This window comes from Pieris rapae, chromosome 5 (assembly GCF_905147795.1).
Source record: "Pieris rapae chromosome 5, ilPieRapa1.1, whole genome shotgun sequence".
NCBI lineage: Eukaryota > Metazoa > Arthropoda > Insecta > Lepidoptera > Pieridae > Pieris > Pieris rapae.
In genome coordinates, this window is record NC_059513.1 from 6414669 (window position 1) to 6434437 (window position 19769).

Consider the following 19769-nt stretch of genomic DNA (forward strand, 5'->3'; position numbering starts at 1 on the left):
TGCGCAGGCGGCAGGAGTCGTGCACAGGTTCGTCTCGGTCTAGGGCCAGTGGCGTCCCAAAGAAACCTACCTAAGCGTCACACTGGACCGAGGCCTTACAATGCGCCATCATACCGCTGCAGCCACGGGCCGCGCAAAGGTGGTTGCCGCAAGCCTACGCCCTGTGCTGCAGTCATCGCTGCCAATAAAGCGCAAACTGCCACTTAACAAACTGTACATCCGACCTCATCTCGATCCAACGAGACCTCAAATAGGAGAGCCTGGATGTCTTCATCGGCGCGCTGGCTAGACGCACGTTTGAGCGTGCGGACGCCTCCGGTTTTCAACACCGCCAGAATCCACACTAAAAGCTTATGCGAAACATTAAGCAGCGAAAAGTTGCGTACCTGGGCCACGTGTTGCTCCATGACCGCTACCACCTCCTTCAGCTAATAATAATGGGTAAAATCCAAGGAAAACGGCGTGTTGGCCGAAGGAAGAAGTCATGGCCTCGCAACGTCAGGGAGTGGACAGGTATTGCGAGTGCGGAGGGGTTGCTGCATCTGGCGCAGGATAAGACGCGGCTCAGAGAACTGACGGCCAACCTCCAGTAATGGAGTGGCACTTGAAGAAGAAGAAGAATCCACACACAACTAATTCTAAACAAATGGGCTGGGACTTCCCCGCCGGCAAATCGGCGCGCACAAAAGACTTCTTCCGCAGGTCCCTCGCTGGGCTTCCCTCGGGTCAAGCGGGGATCTCACCCGGTGTGGTATGACCGCGAGTCCAGTGAACGACCTAGTGCCGTCGTGGGGGGACTCCCCAGCCCCACCGATACACAACAATGAGTGCTGCGAGAGCGAAGACGCTCCACAGCACCTACGAGGCCCAAGGCCGGTGCTGTATTAACTTCCTTTAAGATTGATTACTATTTACACGTTCACGTCCACAGTTAAGGTTATAGATATTAGTAGATACACCAACATCCACAACAAAAAAGTTTATGTGTTGTGATTGTGATTCTCTGTGGTAACTTTGTATTGTGCATGTTGAACATTGAATATGGCGGATAAAAATAACAAGGGCGCTAAAAAAATATTTTTGTCATCAAATAAATTTTTTAAAGTGTGAATGATTGGAATATCGCTGTCGGGTATTTGCTGTAAAACTAATTTGTTAATATATTATAAAAAATATAGTAAGTGTCGGTAGCGCTTTTTATGTAGTTGTATTATTTGACGCTATAGAATTACATTACAAGTAGATAACGAAAGTTATAAATACCTACCGACTTACAAATATTTTGTTTATATTTCAGGATAACGATGTCCGCGATAAAAGTTAATTTCGAAATAGGACATGAAGCTTCAATGAAATCTAAGAAGACTCCAGAGGGATTTACTCATGATTGGGAAGTTTTCGTGCGAGGCCAAGAAGGTGCTGATATCAGTCACTTTGTTGACAAAGTTGTGTTTCTTCTACACGAAACTTTTCCCAAACCCCGAAGAGGTAATTGCTTAGTTTAATTTTGATCAGTAGTTCAGTTTCATAATATTTATTAATTTATACTCTTGTTTACCAATAAATTACCAAAGATAACATGAATTATTATTTTTTCAGTTGTTAAAGACCCTCCATTTACGATAAAAGAGGCAGGTTATGCAGGCTTCATTTTTCCTATAGAAATATATTTAAAAAATAAAGATGAGCCAAAAAAAATTAAATTTACTTATGACTTGACATTACAACAAAGTGCTTTTCTTAAAGATCGCTACATTTTTCAAAATCCCAATGATGACTTTAAAAGAAAATTGTTAAAAGGAGGAGGAATTCCCATAAGTAACAATGCTTATTATACAAATCCTGATCAAGAAAGCAGAAGTAGAGATTCTTTTACTGATGATAAGCAACAACTTGTTAGCAAACCAAAGCTTTCTTCTGAACACACAAAAAAACATAAAACAAAAGAGTATAAAGATGAAATACCTTTAAAAGCAAGTAGTTTTGAAACACTATTTGGAGCACCTATTCAGAAACCTCCTAAAGTTTCACCTGAACCAAAGAAGATGGAAAAGAGTGCACAACCAGTTAAATCAGAAAAGAAAGACAAAGAGAGGTCAAGTTCTGATAAGAAATCAAAACATGAACATAAAGAGAGTAAACCAGATAAGACCAAAGTTAAAGAAGAACGGGAAAAACAAAAAGTTGAAAAATTAAAAAACCATAGTAGAGAGCAAGAAAAATCTAAAGATAAAACAAGTAAGAGAGTCAGTGAGAAGCCGCCCTCACCAGAGCCACCTAAAAAGAAGTGTCTTAGTCCAAATCGCAAAGTTCCTAGCCCAGCGCCACGTTCTAGTAGTGCTCAAAGTATTAAAGAAGAGTATAAACCACAAAAACATAGTTTAGATAACTTTGAACACAAAAAAATAAAAGTAGAAGAAAGACCTCCTGATATAAAACTAGAAAAAGAACCAAAAGAAAAAAAGAAAAAAGAGAAGAAAAGTCATGACAGGGACAAAGAGAGAAAGGAAAAGAAAGACCATAAAAAAGAGACCCATAAAATTAAAGATTTAGAACCTCCAAAAGAAGTAGTTAAAGAACTACCAAAATCAAGAGAAGTTATTAAAGATAAAGAATGTAAAGATTCACCAATTAAAGAGAGGCAAATAAAATCAGAAAAACCAATCAATAAATTTTCAATTGAAAATTTGAGAAAAACCCCTCCTCCACCAGAAGTTGAGGAGCGTTCGGATTCTCATAAAACAAAAGAGAAGGGTGACTCTGAAAGAAAACATAAACATAAGAAGAAAGATAAAAAGCGTGATGAATCAAAAGAAAAGCACAAAGAGAGCAGTAAAGAAAAAAAACGTAAACATGAGAAAGTCCGAGAAACTCAAGAAAATAAAGTAGAAGTTGTAGAACACAGAGAAACACCTACTCCTAGAGAGCGTCATATACCAGAACTTGCATCACCAATATCTATAGACACAGCATCACAGTGCAGCTCAAAAAGTGGGTTAACTAAAACTATTCACATTGGAACTGAGGACATTAATAGCAGTCATTCAGATTCAGATAATTCAATTATAAACGATGATGATGATGTAAAAATAAAAACAGAACATCTCTCACCTGAACCAGTTGTAAAACGTGAGCCAACCCCAGAGCCCGAGCCGCCAGAACCAGAGCCAGTACCAGTTCTCATACCTATTGAGAATCCACCAGTCCAAAAATCTAAAAAACATAAAGATAAGTCGTCAAAGAAAGAAGAAAAGCGACGTAAGAGAAAAGCTGAGGCAGAAGAATTAGAAAATCGCAAAGTTGCAAAGCCAAATGATTCTGTCCCTGTTATAAGTGAAATTGATTGTGGAGAGAGTAGCGCATCTACATCAATGGAGACGAAAGTGCAAGACAATGGTGTTTCAAGCAGCCTAGGTGAAGATGCAGAACCTGGTGACTTGTCACCTGACTATATGGTACAGTTAAGAGGCCTACAGCAACGTATTATGATGATCAAAAATAATGAGGATCTAGAGAGAGTGGTAAATTTAATAGCAGAGACTGGTAGGTATGAAGTGACAACCCAGACATTTGACTTTGATCTGTGCCTGTTAGACCGCTCTACTGTTCAACAGCTTATACAGTTGGTTGGGTGTTAGTTGTTATTGATATTCTGTAAACTCTTTTACACCAATATCTTCTCAAATAATGTTGAATATCAGATATCATAATCCTAATATGGAAGATATATATAAGTGTTTCACTTTATATTCTGTAGTAATATATATTTTATGATAGTAAGAATAAAATCTCAATCATGATAATATGCATCAACATTAAATATTTGAAAACTTTTAAGTGCAATACTTTATAGAAAAGTAAAGATATAAGACTGTTGAAAGATTGTTAAAAACTTGTATATTTTGTACATTATTATATTAATATTGATATACTAAGTAATTAACAAGTGCGCCACATGAATACAGTTAAAAACTTGTAAATAGAAAAATAATGATTTTGTTAGTCACTCACAATTTAAAGCTATATGAAACATTTCCATGAATGTGGCAATGCTGTTGAACACTTGGTATATGTGGATATATTCAACCTCCATGGTCATAGTGATCCGAGGCTAATATCATTTTATTTAAAGTGAATTTTATTAAATTATTAGTTTATAACACTTAATGACATAAATAAGATGCTAGTTAGATAATGTTGGCAACAATTTGAAAATAAGTTCCCTTCTCTAACATTATTATTATGTTTTCATATGTTTAATTGTAATAATCTAATATAGTGGCACTTTTATTTATAAAATCTACACTGAATAAAATAGGAATATATTTAAGACTATAATTGTGATTAGAAAATAATAATATTGGCTTTTTCTAATGCCTTATGTGTTTGTTACGTAATTTATTTTTTATTTATAAATACAAGAAATATGTAGGTATTTCGAAGAAATAAATAAGAGTGTATAACATTTATTTTTCTGTTTTAATTCTCCTAGAATATTTATTAATAACAGGACAGATACAGTTACGTAGGAACGGTTTTGTGTAGTGGAATATCTCACATGGTATATAATGCTTACCCATATTACAAAATCAAATTTAATTCCAAATAAAACGTTTTCAAAAAGTTTTCAGTTTAGTGGAATACTAGCTGACCCGGCAAACGTTGTTTTGCCATGTATATTATTTGTTAGAAACATTTTTTTAGGTCAATAAAAATAATTATCTACTATAAGTGTTCAAAAGAATGATTTATGTAGGGTAATAAATTAATATGTATTAATGTAGAGAATATATTTTAAAATACAATTCTTGCTAGTTATCTAAATATCAAAAATAAAGAATCAAAGAAATCAAATTAAAATAGTCTAATAAAAAAATAATCATTTGGAGTCAGTAGAAGTTACAGTTTGGAAACATAAATTTAACATTCTCACACCCACCCCCGCAATTTCCATTGGAAATAGAATTTCGTAAAATCCTATTTGAGATGATTTCTGCATGACAAATAAAAGATTACTACCAAATTTAAAGTCTATAGAGGTTACAGTTTGGAAATAGAATTTTAACACCGCAATCTTATTCGGCGGTGGGTTGTTGTAAAATCCGCTCTTAAATCATTTCTGCATCACATATAGACGACTCTAGCTAAATTTGGAGTCTGTAGGAGCTACGGCTTAAAAAATAAAAATTTTCATTGTTAAACCACCCCCGCAACCCCCTGTGGGGTGAGCTACCGTAAAATTCGTTCATATACTATTTCTACATCTCTTACAGAAGATTCCTACCAAATTTGGAATTTATAGGAGCTATAGTTTAAAAACGGGAATTGTTCATTGTTAATGCCCCCGCAATCCCCTTTGGGGGATGAATTTCTTAAAATCCGTTTTTAGTTGACCTCTACATAACGAAAATAATATTCCTACCAAGTTTCACATTTCTAAGTCCTATAGTTCCCGAGATTTCGTGATGAGTAACTATAGAAATTGGAATACTTCGATTATCATCGAAATTTTTAACGTTTTAGCAGACTTTTTTAAAATTTTCTTACATATAAACATTCTACTCTTACTACAATAAAAAAAATTAACCCAATCTACTATTCTTAGCTGAATGTAAAAGAACATTATCCGTTTAGTAAACTCCGTTGAAATCCATGAAAACATAAGAATCAAGAGAAAACGCTTGCAATTAGCGGGATAAATGTTCATAAAAGTAAAACAGCAATAAAAAAATGAAGGAACGTTAGAATTCGAAAAATAAATAGCCATAAACCATCTAGGAAAAGTTTCATGTCGATACGATCAGTGGTTTAGGCGTGATTGAGCCTCAAACGAAGACCATTTTCATTATATATATATAGATAAGATTGTATTGCCTCTCGCTTCTGAACCTATTAAACAACATTCTTTAAAACTTTTCCCATATTTATATGTTTAGGTGAAGTTTCTCAATTCACATAAACCTATTTAAAAAAAATAGTATAAATATTTATTTTATTTATTGTATAAATAATCTTAAATAGTAGAAGTTGGTGTGGTGGAAACACAAACTGCACACATTTGTTTACTAATAATTAGATAACAGCTTTTTACTAAATTTGGTAGACATGTCTGATGTGGTATCTTTTGACGACTTAAAAATATAGTTTTTGACGTGTCTAGCAAAAGTTATATTGTTTTTACGTTAAAAGTTACATGAAGACTCGTAATTTACTTTTATTTAATTTGAGTTTGAAAGCGTATTATTTTAATAATCAGCATTTCAAAAATATTTACGCTTTAATGATTTATAACAACAGGTAAATTAAAAGACAAATTTTAACATAAGAAATTCTTTATTTGAAAAAAAAACTGCATACAATGCTAGAAATTAATGAATGATTTATTTTTAAGTGATGAAGATTTACCAATTTTTCATATATAATGATCCTCATGAAACTACAAGATGGATTTAAATTATTACGAAACAATTTTTGCGATAAGTTAAATAATAAAATGCTTAAGAATCCGCCATTAGTCATTACGATCATATTACGCGGACATGTTCATTCCATCTGAACAATAAGATCGCTCGTCGTTGAGGGACATTTACCCTCTGATAAGTCGAGAACCTGGTCAAAATCATAAATTGTTCATCTCTTTTTACCATTTTTATGACTTGTCTGACGCCATTTCGCATAAAAGTCACCAATAAACTCGATAGAAATGCCCGCTGCCTGTGCCGTTCCCAACAGGCTAAATTCCTTATATTGTTCTTCATTCTTTCCTTGTTCAGTACCGACTAGTAGAACAAGCAATGGAGCAGACTTTCCAGAGATTTCCGAATCACCATTCCCTCCTTGTTGCTTTTCGTCATTAAAGTGATTGCAAAATTCTAAAATCTGCATAAAATTATGTACGAAAGATGGTGCTTTTCTTGGGTATTTGATCAGTGGCATTGGTTTCGATTGACCCGGGCGTTGTGTTCTAAGAAATCGTGAACCACTCTTAAGTTGCATCTCCAGCCAGCGTATTGCATCGCGAGCGGCTGAACAATCTCGCTTAAGCTCGTCCAATTCTTGCAATACTGTAAATCGGAAATAAATAAAACTCTCTGCAGCTTTAAACATACTAACTTGGGATAGTTTTGATAGATGATGGTAAAGGGATTTTTTTTTCATCTGTACTCTGATATAGAGCTCATAAAGAACTTATATATATATAATTTTCTCAAGTACTAATTTATATAAACGCAAAAATTTGTTAAAAAATTGAAATTCCCGTATGAAAAAACGCACTTATTGCTTCGTCTCAACTCTAAATATGGACAATAAATATATGGAGTTAAATGTGGACAATAAAGTAAATAAGTGAGAGGTATAATAATGAAAAAATATGATACTTACCGATACTAGGGATCAGAACTATGAAGTTACGAGTTCTGACGAGCTGTTTAACTCGACGGAGATGTTTATACAAAGCAGTTGTGTCAACGGCGAGAAGAGATGGTACTTCGGTTTGTCCTGTGCACTCTAATTCTCTTACTCTCGATGTAAGCCAAAGGTGGCCTAAACGGCGAAGAAGTCCACCCTCGTTTTTATCCCCCTATAATAGAAATATTGTAAAAACTGGTCAAATAAGATTGATATAAAGCATATTTGCACTGAAAAAAATTTGTATCTTCTTATAAACTAGAAAGAACTATCATTAAACACAAAATTACTTCTATAATAAAACAAAGTGTAATATGTACTGAATTTAAAACTTTATCTGTCCATGTTTACTTAATAATAAAATGAATACTAATCACAACTTACTTGTTTATTAGAGCTATGCCATTCTCTACTTCTTTTATGATTTAATTTGTGTGTAGTTTTTGGTGGATATACTTTTTTCAGGTAAAAAATCTTCATTGTCTTGTTAAACTTAATCCTTGGCACAATTTTAGCTATCTGATTACCAAAGTAAATGAAGTTTAATATTCTTATTATATTTTCGTCAAACTCTGTTAATTTTAATTTCTCCTTGAGTTGCCACTCAGCTGCGTCTTTGTCAAATTTTCCAATGTTAGTTCCACGCAAGTTAATATCTTCAGGAAGAGGGATTGTTTTATAATCCAGCCTAAATTTTTTAGCTTTATTTTTAGCTTGAATAAGAATATTACTGTTTTTGCTTAATAGGTCATTATTTTTATAGAAATAGTGTTGAAAGATGTTTAATAAGTTTACAACACATTGAAATAAAGATTCTCCACTTTCTCCACATGATAGGATAAGATCTTTTTCAGTAAGCACCCAATCTTGCAGTAGTTTAAGACTTGGCAAGATATTGTCACCATGTAAAAAGTTGCTTATACCTTCTGAATCTAGAGCATTACTATTTACTGTATTTTCTGAGGCAATTTTGTTAGTACTTTCAGAATTGTCCACAAGATTAGTTGTATTTTCGTGAGAACCATTTACTTTCTCTTCAACTTTTTTCTCTAAATCTGAACTATCACTATTATCTTCATCAGATACATAAGTGGAGTCAGAAATTGCATCTTCATCATCAGAGCATGTTTGGTCAGTTTCTTCTGAACTGCTCTCAGAATTATCACTTAAATCAGAACTGTCTAATGAATTTGCTCTACGTCTACGCCTCCTCCTTGGTATATTTTTTTTATTTTTGCCATCTCCATTAATGAAAACTTCTTTGTCATCATCAGAGCCAGTTTCTTTTATGTTTTCATAGTTAGTATCTTCACATCCATTTGGCAATGAACATACTTCCTGGGTATCCTGACTTTCTATATTCTCCAACTCATTCACAGTTTTTTCTGATTGATTTAATTTATATTTTGGTATGTAATTATTGGCTGGGTTTTTAAATCCCAAGTTTTCTAATTGGTTATGCAATTTTTGTAAAGTCTGAGATAAAAATGCTAAAGTAAATGCTTTACATGCAAATGATTTGGCTTCATCATTTTCTTTCATCTTAGCTATAGTAAAAAGGCATATTTTAACAATATGATGTATCATTGTAGAGTTGAGATAAGCTGGATTGGCATATTCTTCTTCTATTGCTTGCATGTAATCATTATAATTTTTATTTATATCAGGAAGATGAACTTTTGTAAAACCCATTGATAGTTTAAGCTGTTGCACAACATTGCTACAAAGCTTTGGTATATTTTCATCATCTTTAAGAAAGTACCACTTTTCAATTAATGATAAAAAATTTGCTACTGTAATTTGAATATGTTCAGACTGTGTCAAAGTTTCAGATGGTGTTACCATGCAACAGAACTGGTTATTTTTTTCAAAGATTTTGTTTAAATTACCCAGTGCTCCCTCAAAAGGTGTTAAACAACTTAGGCAGTGGATATAAGAACTGACAGAATCCAAATTATAGTTCTTTTCTAAATATAAATTGGCAAGTTGGTTAAATGGCATGCCTGAAGTTAGGTCTAATTGAGCAGCTTGAAGATAATAACGAGCTGCAATAGATGCCCCACTTTTATTAAAAATTTCTACTTGATATCTACTTAAATCACCCAGGTATATTAAGCATGAGTACAATATTGACTGATAAAGAATGTGACTATTGTGTTCAATAAGCATTACATTCAAATCATCTTGATATTCCTCATCATTATAAGAAGGGGCATAATCCAGACCTTTTAAATTAACCTTCATTTCTGCCTGGACTCTTGCAATAAAATTATGGAAGTGGCCAATACCAGAGACTATATGCATGTCTAAATAGTTGTCACAATCATGGTGGGTTTCATGCAGCTTTTTTGCACAATATATTGTATCATAGTATACTTTTCGCCAGACTAATTCCACTGATTTTTTTCCATAATTCAAGGGATCTAAAAAGAAAAGTTTTTCACAATTGTCTCTAAGCTTCTGCCGTTGGACTTCTATGTGGATGCTAAATAAATCCGCGATTTCTTTACTGGCTGAGGTTGCTTCACCAAGTCGTCGAGCAACATCAGTTACATACCTGAAAAAAAAAATTAGGTGTGCAAGGTATTTAAGTATAAAATAAATTATTTTGTGGTTTATTAATAGAGGTTAGACTTCTATAAGTAATCAATATATATATTAACTAAAAATAAGTACTCTTATTTTATTCGTACCGATATACTTTCTTTGCTTGTTCGCTGCGCTCGACATTTTTTATCACCAAATTATCATTGCAGTCGTTCTTCATTTTTCAAGTCATTATTGCATATAAACTTGTCAAGATGTTTTTAAAAACACTGATGGTGATGACGTTTCAGAGTTACACTCAATGTGTCCAAAGATCGAAATCATTTCCATGAGAGCATCTGAAAAAACATTTTTTTATTAGAAAAATAATTGCATAAAAGATACTTCTAAAGTATATTACGTTTTAACCCACATTTCCCTTTTTTGTTTTTTTTAAGCAAAGTGGAAACTGGAAACTATATGAAAAGTTGAGTGATTCACACAGATGAAGTTTAGGCACATTATACAGTAATCCACAGATCATAAATTAATAGGTACACATGATATTACATATGACAGAATGAAAGTGGTTAATAGACTTACTGCAAATCCTCTGCAAGACAAGCACCTCAATCCCTCAATAGGAATACTGTCGTCTAATGCGGAAGCCAGAAAAGTGTAAACAGCGACCGATTGTTGCAGCAAACGACAACCTGTATAATGGTTTCTTTCATACACTACTGTTAATGTTTCTTGACTAAGCCCCCAGATCAGATACGATAATTTTGATTTCAATGATCACTTAGGGTCTTATTTAGAATCGATATTTGGGGGTGATCATGACTTCCATACGTCACTTTTTCATTGTTTTTAATATACAGGAGTCACATTTTGCTCTGAGTCTCTAATCTGAAATGAAAAGGTTTGCTTTTATTTTTATTCAGTTTCTATGCTTTTTTCATATGCCGAGTATTTAAAAATGTCACATTGACATTGACTGATTGAATATCGATAGACATGGCGGGAAAAATATTACTCACTTTCCAGCTAAGTTTTATGCGATTGATTGTCTAATGTATAGTGTTATTATTATAATAGAATAGTTGTTCTTTGTTGACGTTTAAATGTTAAATAATTAATTAATATAGCAGGAAATCCATTACATACCAGTTTACCCAGTTCTTTTACGTTTTCTTAATGTCGTTAGTTAAGTGTTCAAAATGAAATTAATTTGTAAAATAGAAGTCGTTAATCGTGCCCACAATAATTTAAATATAAGATCCAATGGAAAATACATAAAATCAACGTTAGCCTTAAGCAAGGAACCAAAAAACTGTACCGAGTACTGCATGTATCATTTCTCCTCGGTAAATAAATCTGGTATTAAATACAAAGTGAAATGTATAAAACAAGTATTTGTGAAATATTTAAACGAGGGTAAAATTACAATAAGATTTTCTGAGCCAGAGCATGACTTGTGTGTCAAAAGTGAAGTTTTACAGTTAAAGAGTTTTTTAAATTTGTTGAAGTCCTGCATTACGGGTAATGTTAAAAATTTAAAAGTTACAAATTTGTCGTCAGTTGGTGTGACTGCAATAGACAATGCTCCTACCAAGTTAACTATTTTGACTCGTAATGATATACCCTCAAAAGGATTTCCACGTACCTTAGAATCTCTTTATATGCCTGGATTAAAATTATGCAATTTCCGCCGAGATATACTCTTATTGCACCGTTTAACTGTGCTTGATTTAAGGAATAATGAAATAGAAAAGATACCTTACGAGTTTGGTGGGTAATTATTATTTACATATTTATGAAAGAAAAGGTAATCATACTTACAACATTTTTTTATTGCAGCTAGAATGCCAAATTTAAGTGAGTTATATTTAACTGATAATTGCCTAGGAACTCTTGAAAGTGTTGACTGGAGATGGTTGCTAGGACCTCAGGTAAGTAGTAATAGAAAACATTGAGAGCCACAACAACAATTTTAACTAAGCATAATAATTAAAATAATTATATTTGTAAAAAATAACAAGATTGTACAATTTGTACAACAATAACTTTGTGTCAGTGTCCTGTTTATAAATAATTCAGTCAAATAAAATACACTTTTTTTAATAAAAATTAAAAATTTGTTTTTTACTAAATTTGTTTTTTGCAACTTCATTTAACACAAAAATAAGTGGATTATCTTAAACCTGCCTGGATTATGAGTGCTGTATTAATCAGGTTACTATTCCCACTATGCACATATCAACAGGCTTTGGAGATTGTCTTCTAATGAATCCTTAAAATGTTATTTATTTTTAATCTATATTTTCCTTATAATTACACTTAAAAGATGTTTGTGATGTTGTGAATCTTATTTTGTTTACCATATTTTTTAATGCTGTTTTGAGCTGGACCAGTATGTATCTACAATTGATAACTCTAAATCCTATTATGATGATTTTGGGTTATATAAAAATACATGGGAAGAACCTTCAACAAAAATTAAATTTTGATAGGAAAAGTGAAACTCATAGGAAATAACATTTTATAACATTGACCTTTATTTTCTTCAGATTACAAAGACACTGAAACTCTTAGATCTATCTGGTAATAAGCTGAAAGTTCTGCCAAGAGACATTTGGAAACTGCATAATTTAGTAACATTAAAATTGGACAACAATCTATTAGAGAGGCTACCTGCATCTTTAGGGAGAATGAGAAACCTTAGGTAATTCTAAGAACATCCTAAAGTTGTATACTTTGATAACATTGAGTATTTAAACATTAATTATTTCTAACATCAATATTTATGTTTATTACATCAAGGAATACTAATTAAACATTTGACAGAGGTTTTATTCAATTAAGTATGTGGCATAGACTGCTATGTCAATACTTTTTGCCTAAATTATAAACAGTTTTGACTATTTTATATTATATAATATCTTTGATACCAGATTAGATAGAATTTAATAATTTCAATGAATATGACCGTCTAAGTAACTAAACACATATTTCAGTTACATTTTATATTCATTTGTGTAATGCATCTGTCTGTATATATAATCTGTTATATTTAACTTATAAAATATTCATATATACAAAATAAAAAATTTATTTTCAGATACTTAACACTAAGTCATAACCGCTTGCTGTGCCTTCCTTGCAGTGTAATGCAATGCAGATTAGACCAATTAGATTTATCACACAATAATTTACAAAACGTGGAAATACTTCAAAAACCGATTTCATTGCAGTGGGATTTCTGTGTTGGCAGGCTATTGGATATAGCAGCAAAGGTTGTTTTAAGGAATAATATGTATTATGCATCAAATATAATTCCTTTCACCTTAGTTGAAACATTAGATGGTGCTAATACATGTGTTTGTGGCAAACCTGTTCTAAATAATGTTTTTTTAATCAAACAATTTGACTCGCGTGATTGCTTTAGTACAATAACTGTAGTTAATAATAATGTCAATAGTGCTATTAACTTTGAATGTTATTTTTGCTCATCCAAGTGTTTGAGATTAAGTAATTTGTAGTGGTGTTTCATTATCCGTATTATTATATATTAAATTATTTCTTACAATACCTTTTTCAATATAGTTGTTACTTGCTGAATATATTTCAAATTATAAAAACAAAGACTGTATAATAAAACAAATATCACTAAATATATATTCAGAAACAAATAAAAAAATGTTTTTAAAGATGTACATACATATATAATGAAATTTTCTTATATACATTTAAAATGTAAACAAAAAATATTGTATAATCCTATGGTGAATTTGATAAATAGAAGGAATTCTAAAATTCTACTATCATGTTAGAAATTAGTCTAAATCCAATTTCCAGTGGACATCTTGAATAACAGGAGCTATTCTGACACTTGGTTCTGAAACAAACAAATTACTTAATAAATTAATTAATTGAAATATTTGGTCAAGGGGAACAGAGGACTTAGGGTGACAATACAAATTGACCCACAAAGACAACAATCGTAAATAAGACTGCCTATATCAAGGCAAATTCGCTGACAGCAGTTCTGAGAACTGTAAAGTTTAAGAAAGATGTACCACTGTTTCCGATATAAGAAAATACTTAACCAGATTATTTCAACGACATATTAAGGTTAATGGTTAAGTAAATTAATTAAATGTAACACAAAACATAATTTCTATTAAAGAGTTTACAAAAATTCTTTAAAAAAAATTAAACTGTCACCAGAATGCATTAAAATTTCTTATTCCAATTGATTTGTCTGTTATTACCAAGAGTTTTATACTGGCCATAGACGGACCGCATGTTGCAGTCGTACCCGACTGCTTATAAAAGTTGTATTCGACCGCAACTTAACACTGATGCAAGTTCATTTACAAGATGGATTTCAATGAAGAAACACTGCTTCTTGTACTACTTTTACGTAAGCGTAGGCGTAATAGACACCGTAGTAGGTTGGTACGATCAATACTACAATCAAGAGAACCGCTCTAGAGCAGTAGGTCTCAGCTGCAAAATGCGGTTCGTCAGCGTTAAATTTATTAAATAATAATCTATTTATTTAAATATAGAATATTATAAAGATCATATTAGGCTATTCTTTGGAAATTGGTGTCCAGTTCATAATACTCATAAAACTTTATATGGATTTTGTAAGACCAGCCCTGTAGTCATAAGACTTCTATTTATGAATTGCCAACCTATTTACAGATTGCTGTATGTTTTGAGAGTCTGTACCCAAAAACTTGCCTAGTGATTAATATTTATTTTATGTTTAAAATAAATGTACGACACGACGACGTTATAACCGTCTTAAGTCATATTTGTCAATAATTACATTTTATTAATATAAAAATCTGCATGCAAAACTGAACATAAAGCCAGCTTTACATAAGTAACTCACCTAAAGTTGCAATCCCTTGGCGTATAATGCTGCCCCCTTCGGGAACATTTTGTTCAGCTGCTATTACTGCGTTTGTCGCCTCTATGACAAAATTGTGCGTCCAAATTTGCTTGAAACTGTCTTTCATTTCTTGTAGCACTCTATCTAAGAGGTACTGTCGAAAAAAAATGCGATTTTTATAATTTATATAAAATAACTAGATTTTACATAAATTAAATAGCACTTTACTTAATTTACCTGTAGCATCTTAGCTTCTTCATCCTTATATAAGCTGCAAAGTGCTAAGTTTATTTCCCTGACCAAGGGTCGTAATTCAAATGTAGCTGTGACTAGTGAATGTAGGGCCATAATCAAGGCAGTGTCTTCATATTGGGAACCTTCCTTCAATGAGGCAACTTTCCGTTCATGTTTCCTGCGGTTCTTGCTTGAGCGGTAGGAGCGGCTAAAAGTTTATTATTTATGTAACAATGCAAGGACACCAAATAATTTCTTAAGTTATATTATATATAATTAAACCCAGGAAAATATTCTCCAATAATAAAAGCCCACCAAGATATTATTCACTATACCTCGATCCAGTAGAAGAGCCAATAGTACTTCCAATGTCAGAATATAAGTCATAGTCACGATTATAGTAGGGAATATGTTCATTCCTGGGTGGAGCTTTGGATTTATTTTCCCGAACAACTTGTAAGCGATCTCTATAGTTCTTGAAATTTGTCAAATTTGTATCTAATAGATCCTTCAAACTGTTAAACTCTTCTATAACTGCTGGTTTTACATCTGTCTCTGAAAATTTATTTTTATTGTTATATACTAAGCATGGTTCAGTGTTGAGTTAATTATCAATACATAATTGAAACAGGAAATTCTAATTAAAGCCTCAGGTAAGCTGAGTCAGCTTGCCTGATCTGATGAAGATTTAACATGAAAATTTTATTGTTTTTGTTCAGAAATTTTTTTTTCCTAGAATTGAGAATAATATGTATGTAATACCAAATAATACCTAAGAATGTGTGCAAGTCAAAGCTATAACACAGTCGAATAGCAGACTTAAATTCTCCATTTTCCACAGCAAACTTTAAAATTTCTATTTCATTATCACCTAGCATCTCTAGAATCCTTAAAGCTTCACTATGACGCTTTTCTTGCTTCAGAGCTTCAACAAAATCCCTGAAAAGACAAGATAACACTTACTATACTTTCAGTACAAATTAGAATTGGTACTTTAATCAGGTTGTCAAAGTTTGTCAGGACTTTTTTGTAGCCTATTATTGTATTTGCATTAAATGATTAAATAAAGTAACTTTAAAAATTACCTACCAACATATTTCTTTGAATTCATCCTTAGGTAAGTGTTGTACCAATTTTATAGCCAATTCCCATTCCATAACTTCTTTGTAACATTCTAAAGCCTTTTCTATATTATCAGCCCTTTCAAACATCATGCCAGATTCTAGGTATTGTTTTTTTAACTTTAAATATGCACCAAAATCATCACAAATCTGTTTATAAATATAATCACCTGGTGTTAACATTTTCAATGCATCTCTGTACAAACTATGGTATTTTACAAATGTTTTTAATTCTTCATGTTTGCTTGGACCACATTTAATCAGACTATCAACAGCTAAGAGATACCTTTTTAAATTTTTGTTAATGGTAAACCTTTTGTAGTTCTCATCCATGGCATTCAATTCATTTAGCATAGGTATGTATTCTTTGGGATCCTTTTGAGATTTATTGGCTACTAATAGCACCAGATCAAAATCATACATTCCTAGGGCAACATCAAACAACTTATTAACATCAACAATATAAAGTAGGTACTTTAGAGCTTCATCTGAAGATACAGGAAGTTTAGAACCATTAAGTTCTAGGTTTTTGAGGTCTTTAATAATGATGAGTGCACTTTCTAAGTCTTGTATTGTATTCTTTTTAACAAATGTGGTTAGCAAAGGTAGCACTCTAGCTAATTTGTCTGTTCCTGAATTAAGCCGCTCTCTTACAAGATCACAAATGAAATCCACTTTTTTGTCACAGTCCTTATTCTCCTTACAACAGATGTAGCTAGTTGCATACATAGTTTTGGTAATATCTTTGTTTTCTAGGTCTGTCAGAAAGAGGCTGAGCCACAAGTTATTATTTATTATTTCCAAAAATTTATCAATATTATTGACAAAGCGTTGAGGATTATGATCATATATTAAATTGAGATTAATTCTTTGCTTCCTCATCAAATCAAATGCTTCATAGTACTTAAGTGAATTCAAATATTCACCAACAATTTTAAGTGAGAGGGGTCTAGGTTCTATAACTTCCAGGTTACCACGAGGCATTTGTAGCACTGTCCTTGTGTCATTAGGGACCACTACAACAATTTTTGACCCGCATTCTACTCTTCTTTTATAAACATCAGGAGATTCTGTATCGTCATAATCAATTACTGCTCCCAATCCATCTTGAGTCAGTTTGGTGCAAAGCATAAAATTTTTTAATGATGTAATGAGAAAGTAATCAGTGTGAACAAAGATTGATGCAACATTGTTCATTATAACTCTGTCCTGAAGATATAAAAGCCCCTTATGTGTTAGACCTACAAAGTAGCCTAGATCTCCAATGGGTAAAACACAGAATTTTGGACATGCAACTGGGAATGATTCAGCTAGTTCCTCTAAGCCTTCAGAATTATATTCCATAACTTTTCCAGTTTCAAGATGAAGGTATAGCTTAGGTATCAGTGGATGGGAATGAATTCGTACAACAGCTGCAGGTAAGTTTTTAGAATAAATCTCTTCTAATCCATTTTCCAATATTGTAAACAATAACAATTTATAATTACTGTCATTATCCAATTTAATAACAGCTAAAACATTTTGTTTCCACCAGTACCAATTATAATATTGAAATGGAAATTCATATTTATTTAAACATATAGTTTTAGTAACTTCATACTTGAGTGGCTTCTTCTGAATTTGTTGGTAGAATGTCAACATGTTGCCAGAACTAATAAAAAAAGAGTTGAAGTCAGAATCATCACTAGGTTCCAAGAGAAACTGCACTGAATCTATATAAGTATCTGTCTCCATTTCTAAATTTGCCATAGGGGGTGGTACTACTGATTGACGGAATGAAGAGACTAATAATTTTTTTCCATCAATAACTGAAACTACTGCATCATCTTTTATACATTTTCCAGTACTGTGGTCAACATCCCAAACCCATGAATATGTATAATAACATCCATTTTTGAACAGAATATGTAGTGTTTTGTTATTTGAAGTATCAAAACCATTATCCCACATAATCTGGCTTATTTTACTATGACCACTAAATGTAAGTGTTTGCTTAAGGTACCAGTGATAGTTGCTACTTGTGAATAATAAAACTTTAGGAGTACGATCCTTTAATTCCTTGCAAACTAAAGTCAAAATCTCTGAATCTTGGCTCCACAAAACTTTTTGAACTTCTATATTTTCAATTACAGGTATTTCAAATTCTCCATGTTTTAAGCCATTTTTTTCAAAGAATGTAACAACATATTTGTCTTTGAGTGTCTGTGTTGTTGCAATAGTGTTGCCACTAGGACGCCATCCCAAGTTTGCTTCAAGACCCTGCTGTCTCTCACTGGTGTAGAGCAACTTTCCTCCACGATCAAAAACTTTAAAACGTCTTATTCCTTCCATTGTAAATCCAACAGCAAACAAGCTTCCATGATATTTCCAAGATATTAATACTTGGTTATTAATCAATGCATGTTTATCTGTAAAAATTTTAATAAACATTTAATTTTACTTTATACTTAATTTTCATTTATATAAAATGAACTTGAATTAGGTAAATTATAAATAAAAGATAGTTTCAAAATATAAATATTACCAACAAAGAAGTCACTTTTGGCTTTTGCTGCATGTTTGCCTTCTGAGCCATGAAATTGAGTTTCCTTCTTTCCCCATCCAACAGTTATAAATTCTTTTGCACCAAATTCTTCTGTTAGCAGTTCCACTTGATTCACTACGTCGTATGTGCATGACATTACTATAACCCTGTAGTCTTTTGTTACTAATGCCAACGACTCTTGATCGTGACTCCATTCAAATGCCTTGAATATTAAAGTAAAAAAGATAACTTAATTTTGATCATTACTAGTTAAAATATGTAGTTTTACATTATTCATATTAATACTTAGTAGACAAAGGTACATAACCGAAACTATTCATAAACTTAAAGCTACAGTTTTATTAACACTTAAGATATAAATAAAAAACACTTACCAAGATCCCATCTTCACAGATACCCTTTAATTCAAGATTAGCACCAGTTTCAGTCATTCCAAATATTTCCCCATTTGATAGCCCAATACTGAGGGTGTTTACCAAACTCAGATAAGCTGCATTGACTGGCGAGTTACGAAGCGAAGATATCTCAGAAAGGTCTTTAGACCATTTTAACCTTCCATTATTACTAAAACATCGGACAATAAGGTTATGTGTGCACAAAAATAATTCTCCAGCAGGACATGCTCCATGACGACCATAGCAGGCGCATGATATTTCTTCAGTTAAATATTCAAGTTTTCTCGCGGAACTCCTCCAAAGTTGTAAATTCCGCATTTTATTTGAAAACTTATATTAAGTTCCTCAAACACAACATGAAAGCAACAAGTTAAAAAAACACACCCTTGTACAATGTAAGCATGAAAATTTGCCTAATCAATAAAAGTAAAGTCACAGAGAATTCTACTATAAGGTACAGTGTTCATCACTTCTCAAAATTTAAACTATCTATGGTTTAAACCACAGACTACTGTCTGAATACATTTTAATAAATTTTTTTCACCATTGTGAACCCATCCGTCTGGTACAAATCCTGGATTTAGGTTTTTCCCTTCTGTCTTTTACCTACTGAAGTCGTTATACACGGTGAT

General features: G+C 32.3%; 4 protein-coding genes across 4 annotated transcripts; 2 read left to right on the plus strand and 2 right to left on the minus strand.

Annotated features, from left to right (window-relative positions):
- Nucleotides 1–1018: 1018 nt before the first annotated feature.
- LOC111003989 (protein AF-9) lies at nt 1019–4469 on the plus strand. The gene is made up of 3 exons (XM_022274784.2): nt 1019–1177; nt 1298–1488; nt 1600–4469. Exons 2-3 carry the CDS (start codon nt 1305–1307, stop codon nt 3636–3638), a joined length of 2223 nt encoding a protein of 740 aa, XP_022130476.1. The 5' UTR covers nt 1019–1177; nt 1298–1304; the 3' UTR covers nt 3639–4469.
- A 1854-nt stretch (nt 4470–6323) lies between these two features.
- Nucleotides 6324–10463, minus strand: LOC111003979 (protein SMG5). Its single transcript, XM_022274772.2, has 5 exons — nt 10370–10463; nt 10104–10295; nt 7795–9967; nt 7384–7582; nt 6324–7064 (listed from the first exon to the last, which is right to left on the minus strand). The coding sequence occupies exons 2-5, from the start codon at nt 10175–10177 to the stop codon at nt 6631–6633; spliced, it is 2880 nt and encodes a 959-aa protein (XP_022130464.2). The 5' UTR covers nt 10178–10295; nt 10370–10463; the 3' UTR covers nt 6324–6630.
- Nucleotides 10464–10966: 503 nt separating this feature from the next.
- On the plus strand, nt 10967–13492 carry LOC111003973 (leucine-rich repeat protein 1). The gene is made up of 4 exons (XM_022274765.2): nt 10967–11727; nt 11797–11888; nt 12507–12661; nt 13058–13492. Exons 1-4 carry the CDS (start codon nt 11157–11159, stop codon nt 13476–13478), a joined length of 1239 nt encoding a protein of 412 aa, XP_022130457.2. The 5' UTR covers nt 10967–11156; the 3' UTR covers nt 13479–13492.
- Nucleotides 13493–13643: 151 nt separating this feature from the next.
- On the minus strand, nt 13644–19587 carry LOC111003974 (putative elongator complex protein 1). The gene is made up of 8 exons (XM_045628208.1): nt 19117–19587; nt 18722–18944; nt 16166–18605; nt 15849–16015; nt 15412–15631; nt 15080–15284; nt 14843–14996; nt 13644–13834 (listed from the first exon to the last, which is right to left on the minus strand). Exons 1-8 carry the CDS (start codon nt 19453–19455, stop codon nt 13773–13775), a joined length of 3810 nt encoding a protein of 1269 aa, XP_045484164.1. The 5' UTR covers nt 19456–19587; the 3' UTR covers nt 13644–13772.
- Nucleotides 19588–19769: the final 182 nt, after the last annotated feature.